We start from the raw sequence: 21,139 nt of genomic DNA, 5'->3' as shown, positions 1-21,139 counted from the left end.
CTTTTGATACTTTGGTACAGCAAATGTCAGACACTTTAAAACCTTGACTCAAGTCATACTGTAAAATGTGTTTTCCATCAAGATGCCATGTACATCTACACAAAAGACGAGGGTCACAAAGAAAAATAGAAAGTGATTTGGATTGGTATGCTTACCAATGTGATGAAGATGAAGTGGCACACTGACTAAATACAAAAAGAGAATGCAATCAGGGTCAGGTGGCACCATGGTTACCAACTTAACTAAAAAAAAAATCACAGCCTTTAGTGACTTCTGTGATGTTTCTCTATTAAATATTAAATGTTGAAGGGTAGCATCAAATGATATGATTATTATGCTATACGTACGAGCAATGCTGTTACTATTTGACATGATGTGTTATTTGTTGTACTCACCACCATCTTAGATGGATCCGCTTTGTCGCATCAGTTGTGGCTCGTTGTCCTGTAAGTCTCAGCCTTAGTTTGGAATCCATGGATCTTTATTGACTTTTTATTAATTACTGATTGATTATGTTTTAGAGTGAAATCGTAAGGCGAAATATTATCAAAGGTCACATGCACATTCACTGGTATCAATATGCTACGTTGTTTTTTTTTTAACATTTCTGACTTAATTTTGTGCAATAAGCATTTCTTTTTTTTTTTTGCTTTTGACAAATTTGACAATTTGAGGACTGAAAAAACAAATGCTGGAACACAAAATTTCCACCCTGGTACCCATTGTGTTTTGTTTTTTTTCTCTCACTTTCAAAGACCAAATATGTGCAAATTATTTCTTTTTTTCTTTCAATAATTTTAGTATTTCTTGGATCAAGCAAACTTTCGTACACGGTTGTTGGGAAATGTGTTTTATTACAAGTGATAGGGATCACACACTGTACACACTTTAAGCATTGTTTACACTTGAAAGCTTTGGTTGTGTAAAACTGCAGTATGTAGTAACTCTGTTTAAAAATCAAGTCTGGTACAGCTGCCGATCATTTTTGTTCCCAACGAAATATCAGCACTTCTGCCAATTCCCATTGCCACCATCGGACACCTTTAATTTCTTCATTGTCCCCGGAATTCTTTATCATTTTTTTTCTCCTTGAAAAGACTTTTGATTTGCTGCCGTCTCTGCTGCTACCGCTAATCTATTTTCACCCCCCCAAATAAAAAGTCACAACTTCATCAAAAAGATGTTGAAATTTCGTGTACTGATACAAACAGCCGTTCAACAAAATTTTCGTTTCAGATTCTGAGTATCCGAATGAGGTACATTAAAATATTATAATTTACTGGCAACAAGAAGGGCAGTAAGTGAAAACTCATAAGTGCACATTTGGATTTTCATGTATTTACAACAAACACGACACACCGGTTAAATGTTGAGCAGGTGTGTTTTACTGGTAAATTTAACACCCAAACAAAAAAAAATGTAAATAAGTGTCAAAAAGGTGCTCAGGTATATATACACAATGACTGCTCGCAAAAGATTAGACATAAAACTGAATGTGTGTTTCTGTGAAAGCATTAGTCGAATGCAAATTGGATACTTGGATGAGATGGAGAAAAATTCCGTCAGTCGAGGTGGACTGCACCAAATGTTCCATTTTGTGGTTACTATTTAATGTTTTACTTCTCAATGCATTTTATCCTAAATCTGCAATATTTTTAAAGAATTACAGTAAACAGCATGAGGGTTTCCAAAGCCTTGAGGTAGAAAAAAAAAAAAGGCTTCTTTTAGGAATTTCACTTTTTGCTCTGCTCTGATGGATCACTGCACTACTCCTCGTCTTTTGTCTCTCCTACCCATCAACTGTAGCTGCAACACAATGCGGCGCTGCCGGCGTCACGTCCTAACTTTTTTCCAATTTTTTTTTTTTTTTTTTTTACATCAGAGGTTAAAATAAAATACGAGACTTGTTGATATAATGTTTGAAGGCATTGACGGAGCATAATTCCTCCCAAAATACATTTCAGTGCAACACAATGGACATTGAAGAAGAAAAAAAAAAATCTCCATTTTCTCCATAAATTTCACGATTTAGCAAATATGTGTAACTATTTTGTCAACCGATCAAATTGACAACTTTGATTTAAAAACATGTCATTATTTCATCAATGGGGAACATCTTAAGTGCTGTACATTCATCGTCACCTGTGTAGTTTGCTGTTTTGCAACCACCTTGGACTGGTCGACACAAACCGATATTTAAAGGAAAACATACATACATTTTCAAACTGTACCTTGTACATGCAAAACGCTCAGAGAGGTCAGTGAGTTGGCTAACTTTTTGGAGGTGTAAACAAATTTGCCTTGTAGACAGAGAAAAAAAAAAAAAAAAGCTTTTTCTTGATTGGCCATTGTTGTCATTTTTGCCTTAGGGCACCTACAGGTGGACGAAAGCTAGAGGGAATTATTAAACCAAGAATTATGAAATTTAATTTTAAGTACATAGTATGTACGATCTGTCCACACTTCTATTTTGAGATTACAGTAGGTTTCACAAAATGTTTCCTGAGTTTTTGCTTGGTTGGAGGGATCAGGGCCCAGAATATTGTTGCGCCGATAAAGACAAACAATTTGACTGTCAATTGTTAAACACGCTGGTTTAAAGCTCAAAATTTGACATCAATTCCATCTAGGAATGTCAACTATGGTTTAAATGGAATCAGAACGCATCACTTCAGGCACTTGGATAAGCAACTTCATCTCTTCTGTAGCCATCTCCTGGAGGATTGATCTGATTTCTTTATTTTTGCTGCCAATGAAAACATTTGGGTTTGACCGCAATCTTAAAACATCGTCTACACTCGGTTTTAGATTTGGCTTCTGTATTCCAAGACTAAATTTATACTAGTTAGCGATGACAACTCCACATAACATGATGGAAGTAGCAAAATGAAAATACCATATTTACTTTTTAATGTCAAACCCAAATGTTTGCCAGTGTACAGTTAAATAAACAATATTTTTAGAAGGGTGTATAAATAAATACTTGCATGAACAGTATATATATGCAATATATATATAGACAGTGCTATACAAATTTATCGGCCCACCACAAGTTGTGAGGTTTATGGTCACTTCCCACCAAATTCCCAAAATGCTGTTTATGTGCTTCCTTTGTCTGGAATCTTTTTAAATGAAATATTTGTCAAGCAGAATTATCCAATCGATCGCGGAGCATATTTGCTGGCAAAAAGAACAGTAATATGTTTGTCCTTGATTCCGATGTCAAATTATAGTTATTTACTGGCATTCGTCTACAAAAAGTGTTTTAGTGACTGAATGAAATGCTTAATTAATTAGCGCCGTTTGATAACTCACTAAAATCAAAAATCAGCATTCAAGCACTTCATAATGCCAGATGGTCTAATAAATTTGTTAAAACTCAGATAGACTAGGGGTGTAACGATAAATCAATTTTCAAGAAAGTACTGTTTAAACAGATTGATTCATTTCCATTTGTGTGTTTACTGTATCGCTCTTTTCTCTCTTAATCCCCATCGTTGCTCATTTACAGTTTGTAGTTCGATACGTTCCGCTGTAAAACGATTAGCAGTTCGAATACTCATTTCCTTGTTGATTTGCAACATTACATAGACGTTAGCTTTGGCAGTTAGCGTGTCTCCTGCCATTCTCAGTGGCTCTGTGTCACATGTTACTCCTCAAACCTTTGTAGCGTTAATAGTACTTGTAATAACTGAAAGTAAAGACTTCCAGCTAACACGCTCGGCTGTCAATAGCAAGTTAGCTTATCGCTAAGCGTTTGACTAGCATGAAACCAGGGAAGCTGGGTGACTCTTTGGATAGTCTTCTGTAGCGTAGAATACACAATCAGATACATGTAGCTTACCGTTACACCCCTAGGACATACACATGTACAGTGTATATACAAATCCTGTGGTGCGAATGATTTTCCGTGAGGCCCTTACTGTTGTTGTTTTTCCCACTCCGGTACAATGCTTCCATCAACGATGTCCTTTCATTGTCTGCATCCAAACATTTTGTTCCACTCGGTGTGCATATCCATCTCTTTTTGCGAGACACTGGCGCAGAATTTACAAAAGACCCTTTCAAAGTCCTGGTAGGTCAGTGGCCGAATCATATTGGCCATCTCCATGCCCTGTTGGGTGGATATGTGTAACAGACCCACATGGGCTTCCTGGCAAAGTCTGGACAGGTCAAGTCCCGAGAAACCCTCAGTGCGTTGGACAAGCAGTGCTAGCTCCTCGTCACTCATGCAGTATTTGTGCTGGTATTGGGCGAGGAACTGGCTGACAATCTGGTGGCGAGCTGCACTATCGGGCAGGGATACCAAAACCCGCCGAGCAAAGTACCTATGCAAGCCCTCGTCTATGTCCTGGGGTCTACTTGTGGAGCAAACCACTAATACTTGGTGTCTTCCATCCACACCTGAGCCCATCAAAAGTGAGTCCAGCTGGGAAAGCAGCTCCCCCTTTAGTCTGTTGATGGGACTTTCTTCAGTGAGGTGTGCCGATAGAAGCACGTCCACCTCACTAATGAACAGTACAGAGGGTTGACGGCAGCGAGCTACCAGGAAGGACGCTCTGATAATGTCCTTGCCGTCTGTCAGCCACTTGGTGACTAAAGTTGACGCGCTGAGTCGAAGTAACGACGCCCCAAGCTGGATGGCCAGGCAACGTCCTAGCAACGTCCTGCCACTGCCTCGCGGGCCAAACAGCAGCACACAACGTGGACTGGCGCCTAAGGATCTGAACATGTCAGGGCGTAAAATGGGCCAGAGAACCTCCTCTTTCAGGGTCGCTTTGGCCAATTCTAAGCCTGCAATGTCACTCCAGTCCATGGGAGGGCCCTGTTGAACAATTTCAGAGGTGACCATGTCCAAAAGGTGCGGGTCACAGGTTTTCAGTTGCTCTTCAGCAGAGCGTGAGGAGCACATGGTTGAAGAGGAGGGAGCACCTGAGTGGGAGTGATGGATATGATGATCTTCCGCACTTTGCTCTCTGAGGGGTGGCGATATAAAGTTGACGAGCGAGTCGGCCATGCGGGAACCCCCGAGTGACGAAGTGACGTAGGCTGATGGAGACAGTGGGTTGGGTGTTGCCCGGCTGCTATACTTCCTATGCTGCTGCTCCTCCGAAGGCAGCGTGGACTGCTTCTGCGGATTAAAAGGTAGAGATGGCTTCTCAGAACTATGAGTAAAACCACTACCGACAGGACTGTTACAGTTTCTGTTTGTGCTGCTGCTGTCTGCCACTCTGTACATTGGGCTTTCGGTCGCGCTTCGAGTCTGGTCGTAGCCAAAGTTTGCATAAGACGACTCCATATCTCCCTGGCCTGTCACGTAGAAGGCTTTCCTCTTCAGCAAGTTGGAGGGGCAACTGTTAAGAGGGCTTGGGGTGATTGGGGTCAAGTTATGGTTGTGGTATGGATAAGGGGGAAGGGGGGTTGGTGCAGCGATGCCTGAGGGGAGGTACGAAGACGGTCGGGGCACTCCTCCACTGTTGTATCCAGGTCCGACTGAGCTCTGGGTAGGGTATGCCGCAGGGGTGTAATTATAACTAGACAAGTTTGGGGAGCCTCCGTTGTACGCCGGCACTAATGTCGAGTGAGACGGCGGTGGGGGTGGTTGCAGGAGGCCAGAGCTGTGCAATGGGGCAGGATGTGCAGGGGCAGGGACAGATTGGGAATTGTAACTAGTGTGCAAGTAGGAACCGCTGTAAGTGACATCAAATTCCTGAGAAGGCAATGAAGACGAGTGGAGTGTGGTGGTCGGGTGGCTCCCGCAACTGCTACTGGAGAAGATGGGCTCACTCAGAGTGCTGGAGGCAAGACCGGGAGAGCTACACAAACCAGTTAGCACCTCAGAAGCTGCTGCAACGCCTCCCTTGCGGACGGGAACCGCCTCAGGTATGCAGCTCATAGGATAGACGCCGTCCTGCCAGGATTCCGATTCACCTTTCCGTCCGTTTATCCCTCCTGGGACACTGGGGGCTTCGGGGTACGAGACGGGCAATTCCAGGATGCCGGAATATTTCTCCGCATATTTTTTGAGCATGTTGGAGGCGGTGAGGGCTGAGATGTCATCGTTGGCCCAGGCGTACTGGTAGGCGACGGAGCACTGTAGGTGGCCGGGTACTACGCGGTACGGCTCTGCCTTGTGGGCCGGCGAGCATGTGGTCGAGGAAATGTCAAAATGCTGTTCGGCCCATTGGCTTTGCTCGGGATGCCACTGCATCTTCAACCCTGGTGACAAATAAAAAGCACAAGGGGAAATACAGTCAATGCAATAAGGACTCAGCCTTCAAACGTCTTACGATTCCACACTATGGCTCTGCTATTTGGAAAATGGTCATTTATATATATTTAGCTCAATATACATATAGTAAGACATTCAAAAGTTGTTCATGATTCCAAGTTCTGTGGTAACTCGACTAACAAATTCAATTTGCCCCATGGCTAATTTGTGTCTTAGTTTTCTTGAAAGTCAGATAAATGTTTCCCTATCCAAAAGAGCTAAAGAGCGAGAAAAGAAGTGTAATTGTAAAATATAAATATTAAATAGGACAAAACTAGAAGATGTGAAATAAGGCAATGTTAATAAACAGGTCACAGGGACCTTTAAGGGGCGTGGCCTAGTGAATGACATCACGATAGAGTGATTCATTTATGTTTCTTGCAAGTATTTTCATTTTCTATTGTAGAACTGAAACTAGATTTGAACTCAAAGCCCAAAAAAAATACATAGATGAAAATAAAAGTGATGACAACATAAGTTGAAGCACACGTTAGTCAAGGTGGAAAGCTAGCAGCTATATGATCACGTAGGAGAGGCTGGGTTATGCTCCCCCATGCAACCTTGGCTGGACTATTAAGACCCTGGATCTTGGAGGCTCACGCTATAATCGCCCGCTCATCTAAGGTGTCTAGGGGTGGGCTTTCAAAAAAAATGTCTGGACCAGCAGCCGCTCCACACAAAGCCCTCTGATTTCTCCAACCACATAATCAGACACACGCGAGTGAGCGAGCGAGCCAGCCAGCGCTCGTTCAGTGACCCAGATGAACAAACACGGGCATGCGATTGCTTCAGGCTATGAATCACAATGCATTTGCTTCCTTCCTGCACAGTTCCACCTTGACCTCTTGTCAATCTGTAGTACCTCTCCCGGTCTGCGAGCTACTATTGCTGCTACATCAACTCCATGATTTGATTTCCTCTAATCACCAGCTTTTATTTTCACAATATTTGTAATTCCCATTCCTTGTTTGCTAGCCGCCACCCCCGTGTCTCTCTTATTTACTGCACTCACTCTTGCTTCCTCCCCAGCTCCCTTTGCTCTCTCGCTTTCTCTCATGTCTGGCTACTTTCACCTGCCCCCTGCCAGCCCTTTTTTTTTTTTTATTGCCTCGGGAGGCTGTTGAGGGACTGTTTCCTTTAATCCGAGCCAGCGCCATCTGTAAACATGGACAGTCTGCCATTGACTCACTCCACAGAGTCGGACGACCAAAGGCGGTGGGAATTCATCACAGCAGATTTCAACCCTTAGTCCCACAAAATATAATAAAGGTGTCTTGCCTGGGTTATTGATTGTTAGCGAGAAATCCACAGTTGGGCATAATTCATTTACGGTAGAGCAATTCAGAGCTACCGCTAATCCACTTAAACTACGGCAAATTAAAAACAGACTGACACAGCTTGTGCTTTGTTTGGTAACAAAACAGCTCAGGTGAGGGATCACAAGTCCCCAGACTATTTTCTCCTCTGCGAATCTCCTCTCCAAACATCTCTCAGCAGTCGCAAGTGGCTAATTAGCACAACGGTAATCTGATAATTGCATTCATTTTAGCCGAGAGGAGTCTGGCAGAGGCCCGCGAGCCTGTCAGACACTCACTTGATGCAGTGAGAATCCTGACAAGTCTGCCAAGTCCCAAAAGACTAACCTGCACCCCGACAGTAAACAAGCCACTTTTGCGGTTGATCTTTTGACGGTATTTTCATGAGCATATCGTGCTAAAGCAGAGTCTGTACCAAAACATTTACAACTTTCTGCAGTTGTGTTGAAGCTCTCCATAAAAATCTAAAGCTTGCATTTATAATCATTGAAAATGGAGCACCCTGGCCTGGGCCATGTCAGTGGACGACAATAATAGACTTGCATCTCTCCTCTCATCCTGGATTTCGGAATACCGCAGGGATTAGTCCTCAGTCCCCTTCTTTATTCATAACAGTTTTGCATTGCATCACTGTAAAACATCTGATGATGACACCCTCAACAAAATTATTTTACCCAGGATTTGTCATTTTGCATTCAATTAAACCTCTTCCCTTCCTTTTTAATTATACCCATCACTCCCAAAGTCCACATGAATCAAGCTAGTTGCCCATTAGTGTGTGTGTGTGCGTGTGTACAGTAGTAAACAGATCTTTAGCAGAGGTGCTAATGAGCTCTTTTGAGTCCAGCACGACACCAACATTTTGCCAGAAAGGGTGGGACTGGATCTTAACTGCCCGTTTTGGTCCCATCGCACTAATGTGTGTGTGTGTGTGTGTGTGTGTGTGTGTGTGTGTGTGTGTGTGTGTGTGCGTGTGTGTGTGTGTGACAAAGTGGTACATGGTGTTATGTACAATGGGGAAGTAAGTGGGCGTCAGGACATAAGTTAGGATTATCACTCGCTCGCCCACTCACTCGCTCGCACACAATACTACAAATAAAAAGTACGCTTGTCAGTGTTGAAAAAAACAACAACACTGTAGTGTGCCGTATGCATTTTTCCAAAAAGAATTAAAACCACTAAATATAAAGCAGAAAATTTGAAAATTCCGAAACTCATCTTTGCCTTAAAGCACCGCGTTTCAGAAGTGCTCCAAAAACAACGTCTCTCACTTTTCCCTCGGAACAAAACAAAACCAAAGCGGAATCCAAATGCACTTTGAAGTGGAATTTGAGCTCCGCCTCAGCTCACTATGATGACAAGCAGTCTGTCAAAAGCAAAAACAACAACAGATGAGGGAAGTAAACAGAGTGAGTTCAAAGTCTCCCATGCTTGAGCGCTGACCCGAAGAAATGAGCTGTCACTAATTCAAAGACACTAAGGGCTGCTGGTGCTTGGCTGCTGCAAAGATGACAGCTTGCGCTGGCAATAGAAAGATACTTGACACATGTCAGCATCTTTTAAGGAAAAAAAAAAAAAATCTAATATTCATGGTAATCAATGCTCTTTGACATCACGGTGTGACCATCAAACTCTAATCAGTGGAATCATCAGAAGATCAGCTTTGACAAGTTTACTGGCGCTAGATAAATCCAAAATATCATGAAACAATCGGCAAAGCTTTTAACAGCGTCGCTAAATTTAGTCAGACAAACTCGACACGCATACAAAGCAATCTTTTTTTTTTTTCGTCCTGGCTGACAGGTGAAAATGTCATTGACATTGATGCTCAAGCATTTCCCAGAAAAAAAAAATGGTGTCAATGATAACAGTAGAAATATCAAGACTGTTTTTATGCAAATACAAAATGAAAACAATTGCAGGGTGCATGGCTGCTGGAGGAGGCTCCTGACACCCCTCACTGGGCAATATGCCAACCCACACAAATACTACATGTTTGACATTTGGCATGATTTGAAAATACACTTCATATATTTGAATTGTGTTTTCATATTTATATTTTACAATGTAATGCTATGTTTTTATTCCTATCTTTTTGGAGGTGCTGGAATGGATTCATTGCTTTGTTTAAATTGATTGTTATGCAGTAGAGTAGCCCAGCCCATAATTAACCTAACAATAAATTTATCGGGGTGAAAAATATAAACTGCCAAAACGTGTTTAAAAAATTTGATATGACCTTGTACAAAAGCAATTTATATGCTGCACATGTTTTTGCACCAACATTTTGTTCTATTATGAATGCGCACAATTTTTATGCTACTGCAAACTATTCCAATGTCAAAATCTCAGTTCATTCGGGACATGTTGGGAAATATTTGCATTTCTGAAAACGTCTACATTCTTCATAACATTTTAAACAAAAAAAAATAAAGGCATTGAGAGCAACTTACCGTCTTTCAAGCTATTTTAGCCACACACTGAAATGATTAACTATAAGAAAGATTTTTGTGTATTTCCAAAATCCTATTTTATTTTCTGCTTTGGCTTGAATTTGCTTTGTGGTTGGCAGATCAACTCACTCTCGACAGTCCATAAATTTGGGAAAACTTATGTGAAACTAAGCTATGTACGGAATACCCCAAGGCGTGCTTATTGTCTGTTTTGTATAAGTGTATTTAGTGTATTTAGCTCATTCGAAACTTTTTCTCCCCCAGACACATTTAAACAAATACACAAATTGGTGTCACTTTCAATCATCCTCCTATCTGCTACTTGACACCTTTTCTATTTTTAGCCGGAAACGTGATTAAAACACCGTCAATCGCTGCTAGCCGTAAAATCACAACAAAAGATTGAAGGCGCCATCTCGGTAAATTTGCTTGGACAAGACAGACACGTGAGTGGGGTGGGTTAAATGGCTAGGGCGCCGTTAAACAAGCGCTCGGCATCAAGGAAATTGCGCACGGCTCGGTTTCAGATGAAATTGACAGGAATTCTAGCTTGTGCTTGTGTAGTCACTAAAAAAATTTCAAATGAAAACACAATACATTCACCTATCCACGAAAAATTCTCAAATAGTCTTCAATGAGTTAAATAAGGCATCTAGAAGAAATAACGTATCGAATATCATTTTTAAAAATTGAGCTTAAACTGTTTTTTAGGGAATGAACAATGCAGGTGCAATAGTCGAAATTATTACACTGCACCGATCTTCACGTTTGATTTGATAAGTTTGACGTACAAGGAAACAAATTTGTCTGCAGTAGAACGATAACAAGAAAGCACAGTACAAGATGATCCGGTCCCATTCCAACAAGCTTCCGTTAATGGTGGCAAAACCCATCCCGGAAAGTCACCTCACGGCAAACATAATAACGGGGGATCAACAGATTGAATAAAAGTTTCTCTCGGTGTAACCCGGAGGTTAAATTGCGAGGCCCAGATCTGGGAGCCACTTTGTTTACCTGCGTGTCAGCCAAGTCAAATCGATTTGATTAATCCTTTAAGAAACGAGACGGAGCCTGAAACTAATGGGGGCCAAAAAAGACGAAGGCGGCGGATAATCGAGAGGGCGCCTGTGTAAGCTCATCTAACGGCGTCCGTCCCCGTAAATAAAATGAGATAATCGTTTTTAACCCCACCTTTCATGCCACTGTCACCTTCCTGTCGCCCGTCTTGTAAATCTCAGCAAATGTGGCGCTTTTGGACATTAAGTGCTCGCTTAGCGTACTGCGTGCATCATATTTCAAGTGATGCTGAGGAGCAAGTGTGTGTGCGTGTGTGTGTGCGTTGTAATAGTTATCCATTATCATACTGTACATGGCGACGGCGGTGGCCCCATGATCATTTTCAAGTGACTCATTTCGAGAAGTAGCAATCCACTGGCCACTTGGAGGGAAGTGCTGGACGGGACTAATCCCAAAACAACCATTCAGGAGGTCACCGGGCGACCCCCCCCGCCCTCCCCTTGTTATTTGTCTCAGTGTTGCCGCGACTGTTTGGTAGCTCAAGAGAAAAATTTCGGAAGACGTCCATCTGTTCATTTTCTGTTCCTCTGTCTATATTTCAAACAATTTTCTCTCAAGGGTCGCAAAAGAGAAAGAAATACATTTTCTTTCAGGGGGTTGTGGTCATTTTCATGCAAATATGTCTCGTTACTATGACGACCAAGGGCACGAGATGGAGCGAGCGGCCTCTCCCTGTTGCCAACTCACGTGGCTATGTTTATCAAATATTCCAACTCCTCTGGCAACTACTTTTTGGTGACGCTTGATGATTCTGAAACTCCCTTCGTGTCCAGACTCTAAATTAAAAGGCGCTTGCTTTGAATTTGGAGTTTGAATTTTTTCCAAACAATGAAAAAGTAACAATATATATGTCCCCTTTCTTCTCTTTTGGTCCACAAGAGATGAAATCAAGGACTCGTAGAAACAGACAACATGAGAACACGGCGAAAACGACAACTTGTGCTCTTGTATGCCGCTTATGTGTTACGATTGATTAAGAAAAACAAATGCTAATAATAATAAGAGTCGAAACGACGTCTTCCTTGTCAGCTCCTCTTTGTTCGTCATGGAGTCAACAAAACACAGATCACAAAGCTAACAAACATCACTTTGGGCAAATAAAAATGAAACACTTTGTAATTTGTTCACTGCTTACTGATTGAAGTTTACTGAAGTTCACCGCTCGCTGATTTACATACCAGAGGCGAAAAAAAACACATCAATTACCACGTGTGCTTTAAAAGAAAAACGAAAAAAGACGGTTATTTTGGAGTAACTCACAAAGGGGGAATTAAAAAAAAGAATGTCGGGCTGCTTGATATCAGATCTCGGAGGAGAAACTTGATGTGAGCTGATGAGCAGAAGGTATCTCAGGAGGGGGTCCGATGGTGGTGGTGGGGGGGCTTAATGTGATCATAGGGGACGCTCGACTTTCAGGGAACGGGCCCGTAATGAGCAATCAATAACATCCTTAACGGAGTTAGAGCGAGTGGCTGACAGCAGATGCGAGGCTACGACTAACAGGCTACGTCTGATCTCGCATTACCGCACACACACTCACACACACACACACACACACACACACACACACACACGCACGCACGCACACACACACACACACACGGTCTCCTCGGGTGTTAGCCATCCACATGGTGTCATTGTCTTACCATCGATCGTTGTAATCACATCCACAGCTGATGCCCCGCTACCTTTCACGGTTTCATCCCACCAACTGTTGGAGATCATTTATAATCATGTTAGCTTGTCGTGAGAAGAGGTAAACAACTGTTGCGGAGCTCAGCGTGTGGCCTGCCAGGAATGTTGATGACATTGCTATCGTCTAAGTAGCTGCAGCATATCACAACAGAAGTTGGGCGACCGGAGAATATTTCAAAGTTTGAAGATCATCGGATGAGTTGGCGACAATATGGCTAACAGGAAAGTAGTAATTGGTGTCAAGGAATTATGTTGAAGTGAAACATCTTAACTGAGACACGAAGATCTTTTGGATGTGACGCTTGAAAGTGTCTGCATGAATTCTCGACCGGTGCTTGTGTGAACAAAATGTGAAGATTTGTGAATCTTAATGATGTAAGGAACCTGACTTTACCCACCTTCCTGGGCCAATGAATTTTCTTTACAATCTATAATTCAATTGATCCGACTTTGAAGAAGCAAAGCTAAAAATAATATTTTAATCATATTTAATTATAATTCATTATATTTTAACCTGCTAGCAGTGACTCATTGTTTATACTAAATAAAATTTTAAAATGTATATATATAAAGTTAAAATGTGAAGACAGCACCCTCAAAAGAGCGCACAAACTTCATGTGAGCAGACCATAATTCCACATTCTCCACAGTTATTCATTCTTGATGAGCATGAAAATCCATTTATCGACAAAAAAGAACTGTATACGCTGGCCTCTGGACAATGTCGCTTTTATTGTCCCGTTACAAGGCCCAATTCTGGTCCACAAAGCCACCCAAGTGACTTGAGCCTGTGCAGAAAAGCCGTCTTTCATTTGATGTACACATCAAGAGAGACGCCATCACAAAGAAGCAGAACTGAAAAATGTTAAGAACACAAAGCAGACCTCCTTTTCAAATAATTTAGGCTGACCATATCCCAAAAAAATAAAATGGTGGGGGTCAGACAGCTGCTTTAAAGTACCATAATATCTTAATTAGGTTCATTTGGAATCATATTTGGGATAAAATACCATTGAATATGTGTCTGTTCCATCTTAGGCTAGCGCCGCTAATAAGTGACAAATGCACTATCAAGGTCCGAGCGCTCTGATTGTCCTTCTCAAGAGATCACGTTGCGGCGCGGAGACGGATCAATACCATTTGCTCACCGCGCAGGAGGCCCAGAAATCTATTAAAAGGTGGCTTTTATTGAGTAATTAAACGGCCATTAGTGTCCCGTGCAGCCAAACGATAAATGTGATCAGCCTCTCGTCAAGGGCAATCATCCAAATGGCTTGAATGCACAGTGTGTGCTTCATTCCCAAGACTCGACTGAAAGTTGGGGGACTTATTTCAACAACGACAACCTAGGACTAAAAAGGCTCATGGTGAGTTAAGAAAAAGGGGGGAAGAAAAAAATAACTGCAACCATTTGAGAACCACGGAAACATTTTTAAGTGCACGCAATAATATTCCTTCCAGTCAATTGATGATGTTTCCATCATGTGTCCCCTGCCTGCACCCTCTGAGAAGTTTCCCCCACCGGCACAATTCAAGAAGCTGTGACAATCCCACTTTTGTTGCATTTAATTGTTGTTGAACCAACAATACGGCATCTGTGCAATTGTCGGGGAAAAAAAAAAAAAATATGAATGAGCCATTCAGGCGGCAACTCAATGGAGTTACTTGACAGCGGCCACCTAGTTTCTCTCCTTGCCTTCAAAACCTTCCTAATGCCTCGGCACTTGACACTTCCCCTGGAAGCCGGTACTAAGCCTCTCTCGGATTCAAGGACTCGGCGCAAGCGTAGCCACAAAGGGACAAATCGGAAGGTGCTTTGTGAGACTTGGAGGACAAAGCCCACATTAGCGAGCATGTCATCTGGGCTCCCAAGAGGGGGATCGGAGTGGCCTTGAGGAATGCCGTGTGAAGAGGATAAATATATGTTAGTGAGCACCAAGATGGAGAATGTGGCCCTTCATCAAGCAACAATAAAGAGGGGGGGAGCTCTTTTATTTGATTTTTTTTTTTTTTTTTATCTTGGGCCATCATGACAGATGATTTTTGCATAATAGACTTCTTTTCCAAAATGCGCTAAATCAATTTTAACTAGCATTGCAGCATGTTGTTAAATGATTCATTTTTTAACATGCTAGTGTGCGCCAAGGGTTGAAGTGCAATCCAGGATTGGAATTGACATGTATTCTTATTAATTATTTTGATTATTTAGTTTATCATTATTAATCATAGGGGGAAAATCGACTTTTTGTCGCATGCATTACACCAGACAAAGAACCAGCGCAGGCACAGAAAGAGCTTCTCCCACCAAACATCTCACATCAGCACCCCCCGCGCTCCATATATCATTTCCAAGCGCATACAAAGAACATGGCCTGTGCAATATTGTCTGGTCAAAAAGCTGAATATAAATAATCGCACTCCCACCATATCATCATATGGACATTTTTTTTTAATTGTGTTCTTGTATTCATTTATTTTTTTACCTAAATACTGCAATTTGCGAGACACCTGATTTTCATTGTCCCTGTGTCAGTGGCAAGAAGTAAAAATTGAAGAGTGATCAAGAGTATAGAAAGCGCTATACAAGAAGCCTTTATTAATCACATTAAGAAACAATGTTATAGCTCCAGCTCTGGCAGCGATTGTGACCTCTGCAATAACACGGAGGCAACCGCGGAGCAGCGGACACCTACTCAAAAGTCAATACCATGCGTGAATCCTCATTCTAGTGCATGATTAATGCATCACATAGGGGAGAAGGTTGCGGGAGGACACACTCATGCATGCTGCCATTAGAATTCCGCCCTCCTCCTTGCCTCCGGGGGACAAACGTGTACGACAGCAACGATATGTACAGGGACTGAACACTGATAACGAAAAACGGACTTTTTCTGCTATGGCAATGACAAAGAATGTCTGCCCCTCTTCTGAATTCAATTGAAAGGGAATGAAGGGGCGCTGCAAGTCATCTGTGTTCACTCCCACAACGGCGCAAACATCCCTTTCGACCCAGCTATGACAATATCGTGTGTGTCGGGGGGGCGGACATGCTTAATATTTTTTGAGACTCTTTTTTGATTAAGGCCTTCATAAATACACTTGACTTGAACACAGACACAATGACTTCAACTGGAACATGCAATTGTGGATGGGGATCCTTCAACACACACACCTACGCAAAAAGACAGTGCAGCTCGTATGCTTGCTTCCCGAACAAAATAATAGACACTTAACAAATTTGCCCAAAGATGACAAAAAAAAGCCTTTCCTGGCCTTGAAGGCATCACATGTGGGAGAAATCCACTCACGCTGACATAAAGAAACCCACATCAACTGCTTTACATCTGTCAGGGGTCCCGTGGGGCAGGCGGAACCCGGGATGGTAAAACAGCTTTTAATGGTAAACATTACAGACTGATAGAAAGTGTCAGGATAATTTATCTATATGGCCCCACTGGGAGCCGCTTAAGCACCTTTAGCGCTCTTTGCAGGGGAGGGAGAGACTCGGGAGACAGACGCTCCCCTTTCTGCAGAGCACTCGTTCTCCTTCCCTCGGATTTACTCCGCTATACTGAGATGTGAGACGATGCGCTACAAATATAATCAGGCCAATTATTCTTCAGAGGAAAGACATTGTACACTCGACACGTGGTTTCGGCTTTAGCGTCATCAGCCAACATGCTATTGTAGAAAAAATGTGCTGCACTTCAGCATTATTAGTGTCTTTCCATTTAAAGCTACAGAAATATTGCAACTTTTCATACAGAGAAAACTGTTTTTGATCAATTTGACATGGTACAGACCAAGTAGATGGCGTTCCTATTGGGACTTGATAGCATATTGGGCCAGTTGTGGTCATGATGATGGAACCAATAGATGATAAATTTACTAGTGGATGCTGCTGTGCCTGCTCATCACCTTCAATTTTATTCACTTTTGAGTTTTATACATTGTATAATCAATGTCTGGTAGAAATTTGAATTAGAAGAGCAATATATAGTGATAGAGACTCGGACTGTATTTTGAGATAAACACAGTGATGTCAGTGATTAAATGCAAATGCATGTTAATTGCTTGTAAAATGAATTATTGTCCTAGTGTAAAAATAATGTTTAAACCTCAAGTACTATAAGTGAAACATATATCATGACATTTGAATAATACTTCTATCAAATGTTACACAAACATAAGGAGAGGTGAAAGGCTGTAATGACTAATTTGCATATACTTTAATTTTAAACAAAGGGGGAGGAGGTGCTAATTCAGGCATGACATTGCATGCAACAGAATAATGTTTATTATAATTCCATCCAATGATGCTAGATTTTTGAGACTTTTTGTTGTATTGAATAAAAAGTGTCTAATTGTACTTTTTTTGTTTAACTTCTTGACACGAGATGTCTTCTAAATGAACAATTACGAACAAAGTGACAGGGAAAGGAATATAAATGAATGAAAACAACCTTACCATAGACGCTACTGCTGTTACTGCTGCTGCTGATCATTTCGTGCTGCATGGAGGAGAGCAATTATTTAGTGGAGGAGAATTTTATATTTAAAAAAACAACTTCGACACAAATTTCCTGTGCTGCCTGGGCGAGAATAATATACCACGATTATTATTATTTTTTTCATCAACTCATGTCAAGTTGAAAACGCAGTTAAGGACCCAAATCAATTTGCATCGCATTCACGCCAACTTGTTGTAAAGCAGATGCGGCTTATGATTAAAAAAAAATAAAAATAATAAAAATTGCAAATTGAAGGGTGGCTGAGACAAAAAACACGGGAAATCCTGATAGGCGCGTATGAATATCAAAATAATCGTCATTATTTTTACAATCAAAAGAAAACAATGACGTGTCGATGAAAAACTTGTTGAAATAATTCGTTTAAAACGTGGCCCGCTTTAAAAAAAAAAAAAAAATAAAAAAAAAAAAGATCCAGTGGTTAATCCACCTTTCTCCTTACCTGTTATTTTAGCCACAGGTTGAGGTGGGATTGTTTGTCGTTCTCGGACAGCATGGGAACCCGGAGAGGTCCGCTTGTTTGGGCCGGCCAGGCGGGCGGGCGAAGCATGCCTCCCTCCTGGGTGTCTCAGCAGACGCTGTCCACAGCCGCCACTGCCATGTTGAATCACAGCGGCGGCGGCGGCGGCGGTGGCGGCGGCAGCGGCGGCGGTAGCAGCAGCACTTGTTCCCAACCAACGGATGCTTCTCACCCTCATCGACGCCACGCCACGCCAGCAACTGCGCGCATGCGCAATGCTTGCATTCACACCAATCATTGGTGGTAGAGTAACCAAGTACAAATACTGGATTTTTCAGATACTTGTGTATTCATTTGTCTTGCTTTTTGTGCGTGTCTATATTATAGCGGGGAAAGCATTATTTCATCGTTAATTGGGTTTAAATGAACCTTTAAGGTAAAAGTGTTTCACAGAATGTTAACTAGTTTTTACAGGGTTTATTTATTCTCCAAGAATGAAATGCAACATGATTTATGCGCATCAACGTCAGGTGTTTTTCTCCTCCTGAAATTGCCAAGTCAAGAGTCACACGACAGCCACTGAACCCTTTTTTGTATAGCCTGACCACACCGTCCTGACTGGGATTAGCTCATAATTAAGTAATGCCATGACATAATTGTAGAATCAATGAAAAAAATTTGATGTCTTCACATTGGTACGAATCAATTGTATCTTGTCCTTTACTACTGTTTTTAAAGTCGTTATTTTATGTCAGCTCAAATAATTGGAATCACTTAACCCTACCCCTTTGCTATCTGCAGACTTCAAACAAAGTGTCAAAATAAAATGAAGCAGACTTATTGCATAAAAGTGCTGTGGTACACTTACAATAAAATCGATCTCATTCCCATGGCAATTAGGAGAAGTAGTCTTTTATCCTCACAATTAAAAACATTTTACAGGTGCATGATTAAAATGTCTCGGGCATTCTTTGGTCAAATTAGACAAAGGATTGAACTTTGTTGATTTTCTAGCAAAAGTACGTTTTGTTGTCGCTTCTCTGATAACAATCATTATTACATTAAGGTTAAGTTAGTATCATTCATGTTTCTAATTCATTGAGTAACAGGAAGTGAACTGCATGGCCCCTGTAGCACATCCTGACCTCTGACCTTTATTGTGCCGTGGCCTGCTTGTATAAGCAGGGCACCAGCTTTTCCTATTCTCATTTTGAGCAGAAAAAAAGATGCCCTGAGGAAGTAACAGTAAACAACATAATTGGGATGGCTGAATGCTCGGACGCTCATGCAAAATTCAGCATTTTGTGCAGAGACGGACGGAGCCAATGCAAGACAGGGCTTATTTGAACAGGCAAAGCCGTCTTCATTCGTTCGAATTCTGCAAGAAATGTTTGGAATTTTGAAACTTAAAAACCTCCTAATGCAATGAATTGGATCAGATGCACCAACGAGTTTACCTCTCAGCAGTCTCCATCTTTGTGCTAAATGGTATGATCACCATTAAGTATGCTATAAATCTATCAGGGAAAGCCTTATGGTTCAAATTAACCCCCACTCAGAGTGTTTGAAATTCATGAATTGTGGTAATACTTACATCACAAGATACATGAAGTCATGTCTCTGTCTCCACAGTTCAAATATTGAAAGTACAAAGTGGTCCCTTGGTAGGCTTGTGATGTATTCTTACAGACTGGAGTGGCCATGCAACCCCCACTTGCTCATCGTTATGATTAATATTTGACAAGTGAAGAACATTCAAATGGGACAAAAGTAGTCGTTTTATCTATTGTCTTCACCACCATGCTTTAAGATAAGGACTCGGTGTTGTGGGCCATTCGACAGCGAGGACCGAAGCAACCACTGACTTGCTAGCAAGAACTAAAGAGCGCTACAGCTAATAGCTAAACTGAATTTGAGCATTTTTCTCATCTTATTCCTGTATATTACTCTTTCTTCTTTGCATTTATAGGTCATCTTGAGGCCTTTAGACATTGTGCATCATGCATCAACTTCTTTTTTTAACCCTTACCAGATATTCATTAGGCTCACAGTAGCGGATGCGAATTAGCATCAAGCTAGCAGACCTTTCTTTAATCACTTGTTTGGTGCTTTTAATTTGGTCAGAATACGGAGCGAGCCAGCATAAATAAATAAATCAGTCATTTCTGGGCCTATACTTAGGACGGCCATCGTCAAAGTCCTTGCGAATCCTTCTGATGAAATCGTTAACACCCAAAGACACGCACATATACACACGTCTTTGCTTCAGCGGTCTCAACAAAACAGAAGACTAGAGAAGCATCAGAAGATGCCGGTAGGTGCCCTTACCTGCTCTTTTACTCGTATGCCTGGAGGAGCCTGAAGGCAGCGCCATCACGTGAACACACGCATACCTGCCCAAATCAATAAACACACAAAATTTCACCCACAATGTCTGTTCCTGCTGTTTTTTTTTCCCACAAACACCCTCAACCCATATCCTTTTGGATGGCATACACAAATACACTTCCCCACCTGTCAGGTAGTTTCGACACAGCAGCTCTGCGGCTTAACCTTCTTGACAAGCTTTATCACGTGCACTCATTTGCTATCTAACAGCCAATCACCAACAGTTGATGCCATTTTGCCAACCATCAGCTCATTCGTTCAAATTGTACCGAAGAAGCACAATGAATTGTAAATGTTACTTTTTACTTGGATTTGTTGTCAGGTGCAAATATAGCCACAAAAGATCCAGTGAAGGAAAATGTGCAGAACAAGAAGCAATCCAGAAGACTTGGAAAATGGAAGACATTAAGCAAGAGTGGGCTGTTGCGTTTGTCTAGGGGAGGTGTCTTCCTGCAACTAATTACTTAAGCAGTTGTCAAAGGTTCCAAGCAAGCTCTTGAATTCCAATGAACAGGGCCTGGTGAACAAGCTGTGGGTTTTGCATATTTTATCACGAGTTCAACTTCTCTTGTGTAACCTTGGTGTTGTCGAGGCTGGCAGAGAGCCATTGAAAATCTACGCGTGTTGCCAATGGCGGGAGGCAATACTTGAAGGCATATCTGCGCTCGGCAAAAGGACATTTGTGTTGTAAATTGCAAATAAGAAGAATGAATTTGTTTATTCTAGCAGCGGCAGAATTAACGAGCGGAATTTAGTCCACGGCTGAGATGCTGCAACTTGAACGTGCCATTATTGCAATTAGAATATTTTTAATTTAATGAGTTTTAATTAGTTGGACAAGCTGGTTGCTTTCTAAAAATGCTTAGTTTTTATTTAGCTTTAAGTAGACATATCTATTTTTCAGCAGCAGCCAAGCCCATGAAGTTTGAGAGTGAGATTTTTTTTTTCTT

At 41.6% G+C, this 21,139-nt stretch overlaps 1 protein-coding gene across 2 annotated transcripts; it reads right to left on the bottom strand.

Annotated features, from left to right (window-relative positions):
* Positions 1-844: 844 nt before the first annotated feature.
* Positions 845-20,194, bottom strand: LOC148402939 (fidgetin-like). 2 transcript variants are annotated; one of them, XM_088369445.1, is made up of 4 exons: positions 20,130-20,194; positions 17,784-18,061; positions 17,281-17,323; positions 845-6,219 (listed from the first exon to the last, which is right to left on the bottom strand). In XM_088369445.1, exons 3-4 carry the CDS (start codon positions 17,315-17,317, stop codon positions 3,974-3,976), a joined length of 2,283 nt encoding a protein of 760 aa, XP_088225571.1. In that variant the 5' UTR covers positions 17,318-17,323; positions 17,784-18,061; positions 20,130-20,194; the 3' UTR covers positions 845-3,973. The 2 variants fall into 2 exon arrangements, with proteins under 2 accessions (XP_088225571.1, XP_088225569.1); XM_088369443.1 differs by lacking the exon at positions 20,130-20,194 and having other exon boundaries at positions 17,784-18,098.
* Positions 20,195-21,139: the final 945 nt, after the last annotated feature.

Source organism: Syngnathus floridae, chromosome 2, assembly GCF_059516105.1.
Source record: "Syngnathus floridae isolate MCC-2025c chromosome 2, RoL_Sflo_1.0, whole genome shotgun sequence".
Classification (NCBI taxonomy): domain Eukaryota; kingdom Metazoa; phylum Chordata; class Actinopteri; order Syngnathiformes; family Syngnathidae; genus Syngnathus; species Syngnathus floridae.
Note: the sequence above shows the minus strand (reverse complement) of the source record. Positions and strands in the feature narration are given on the sequence as shown.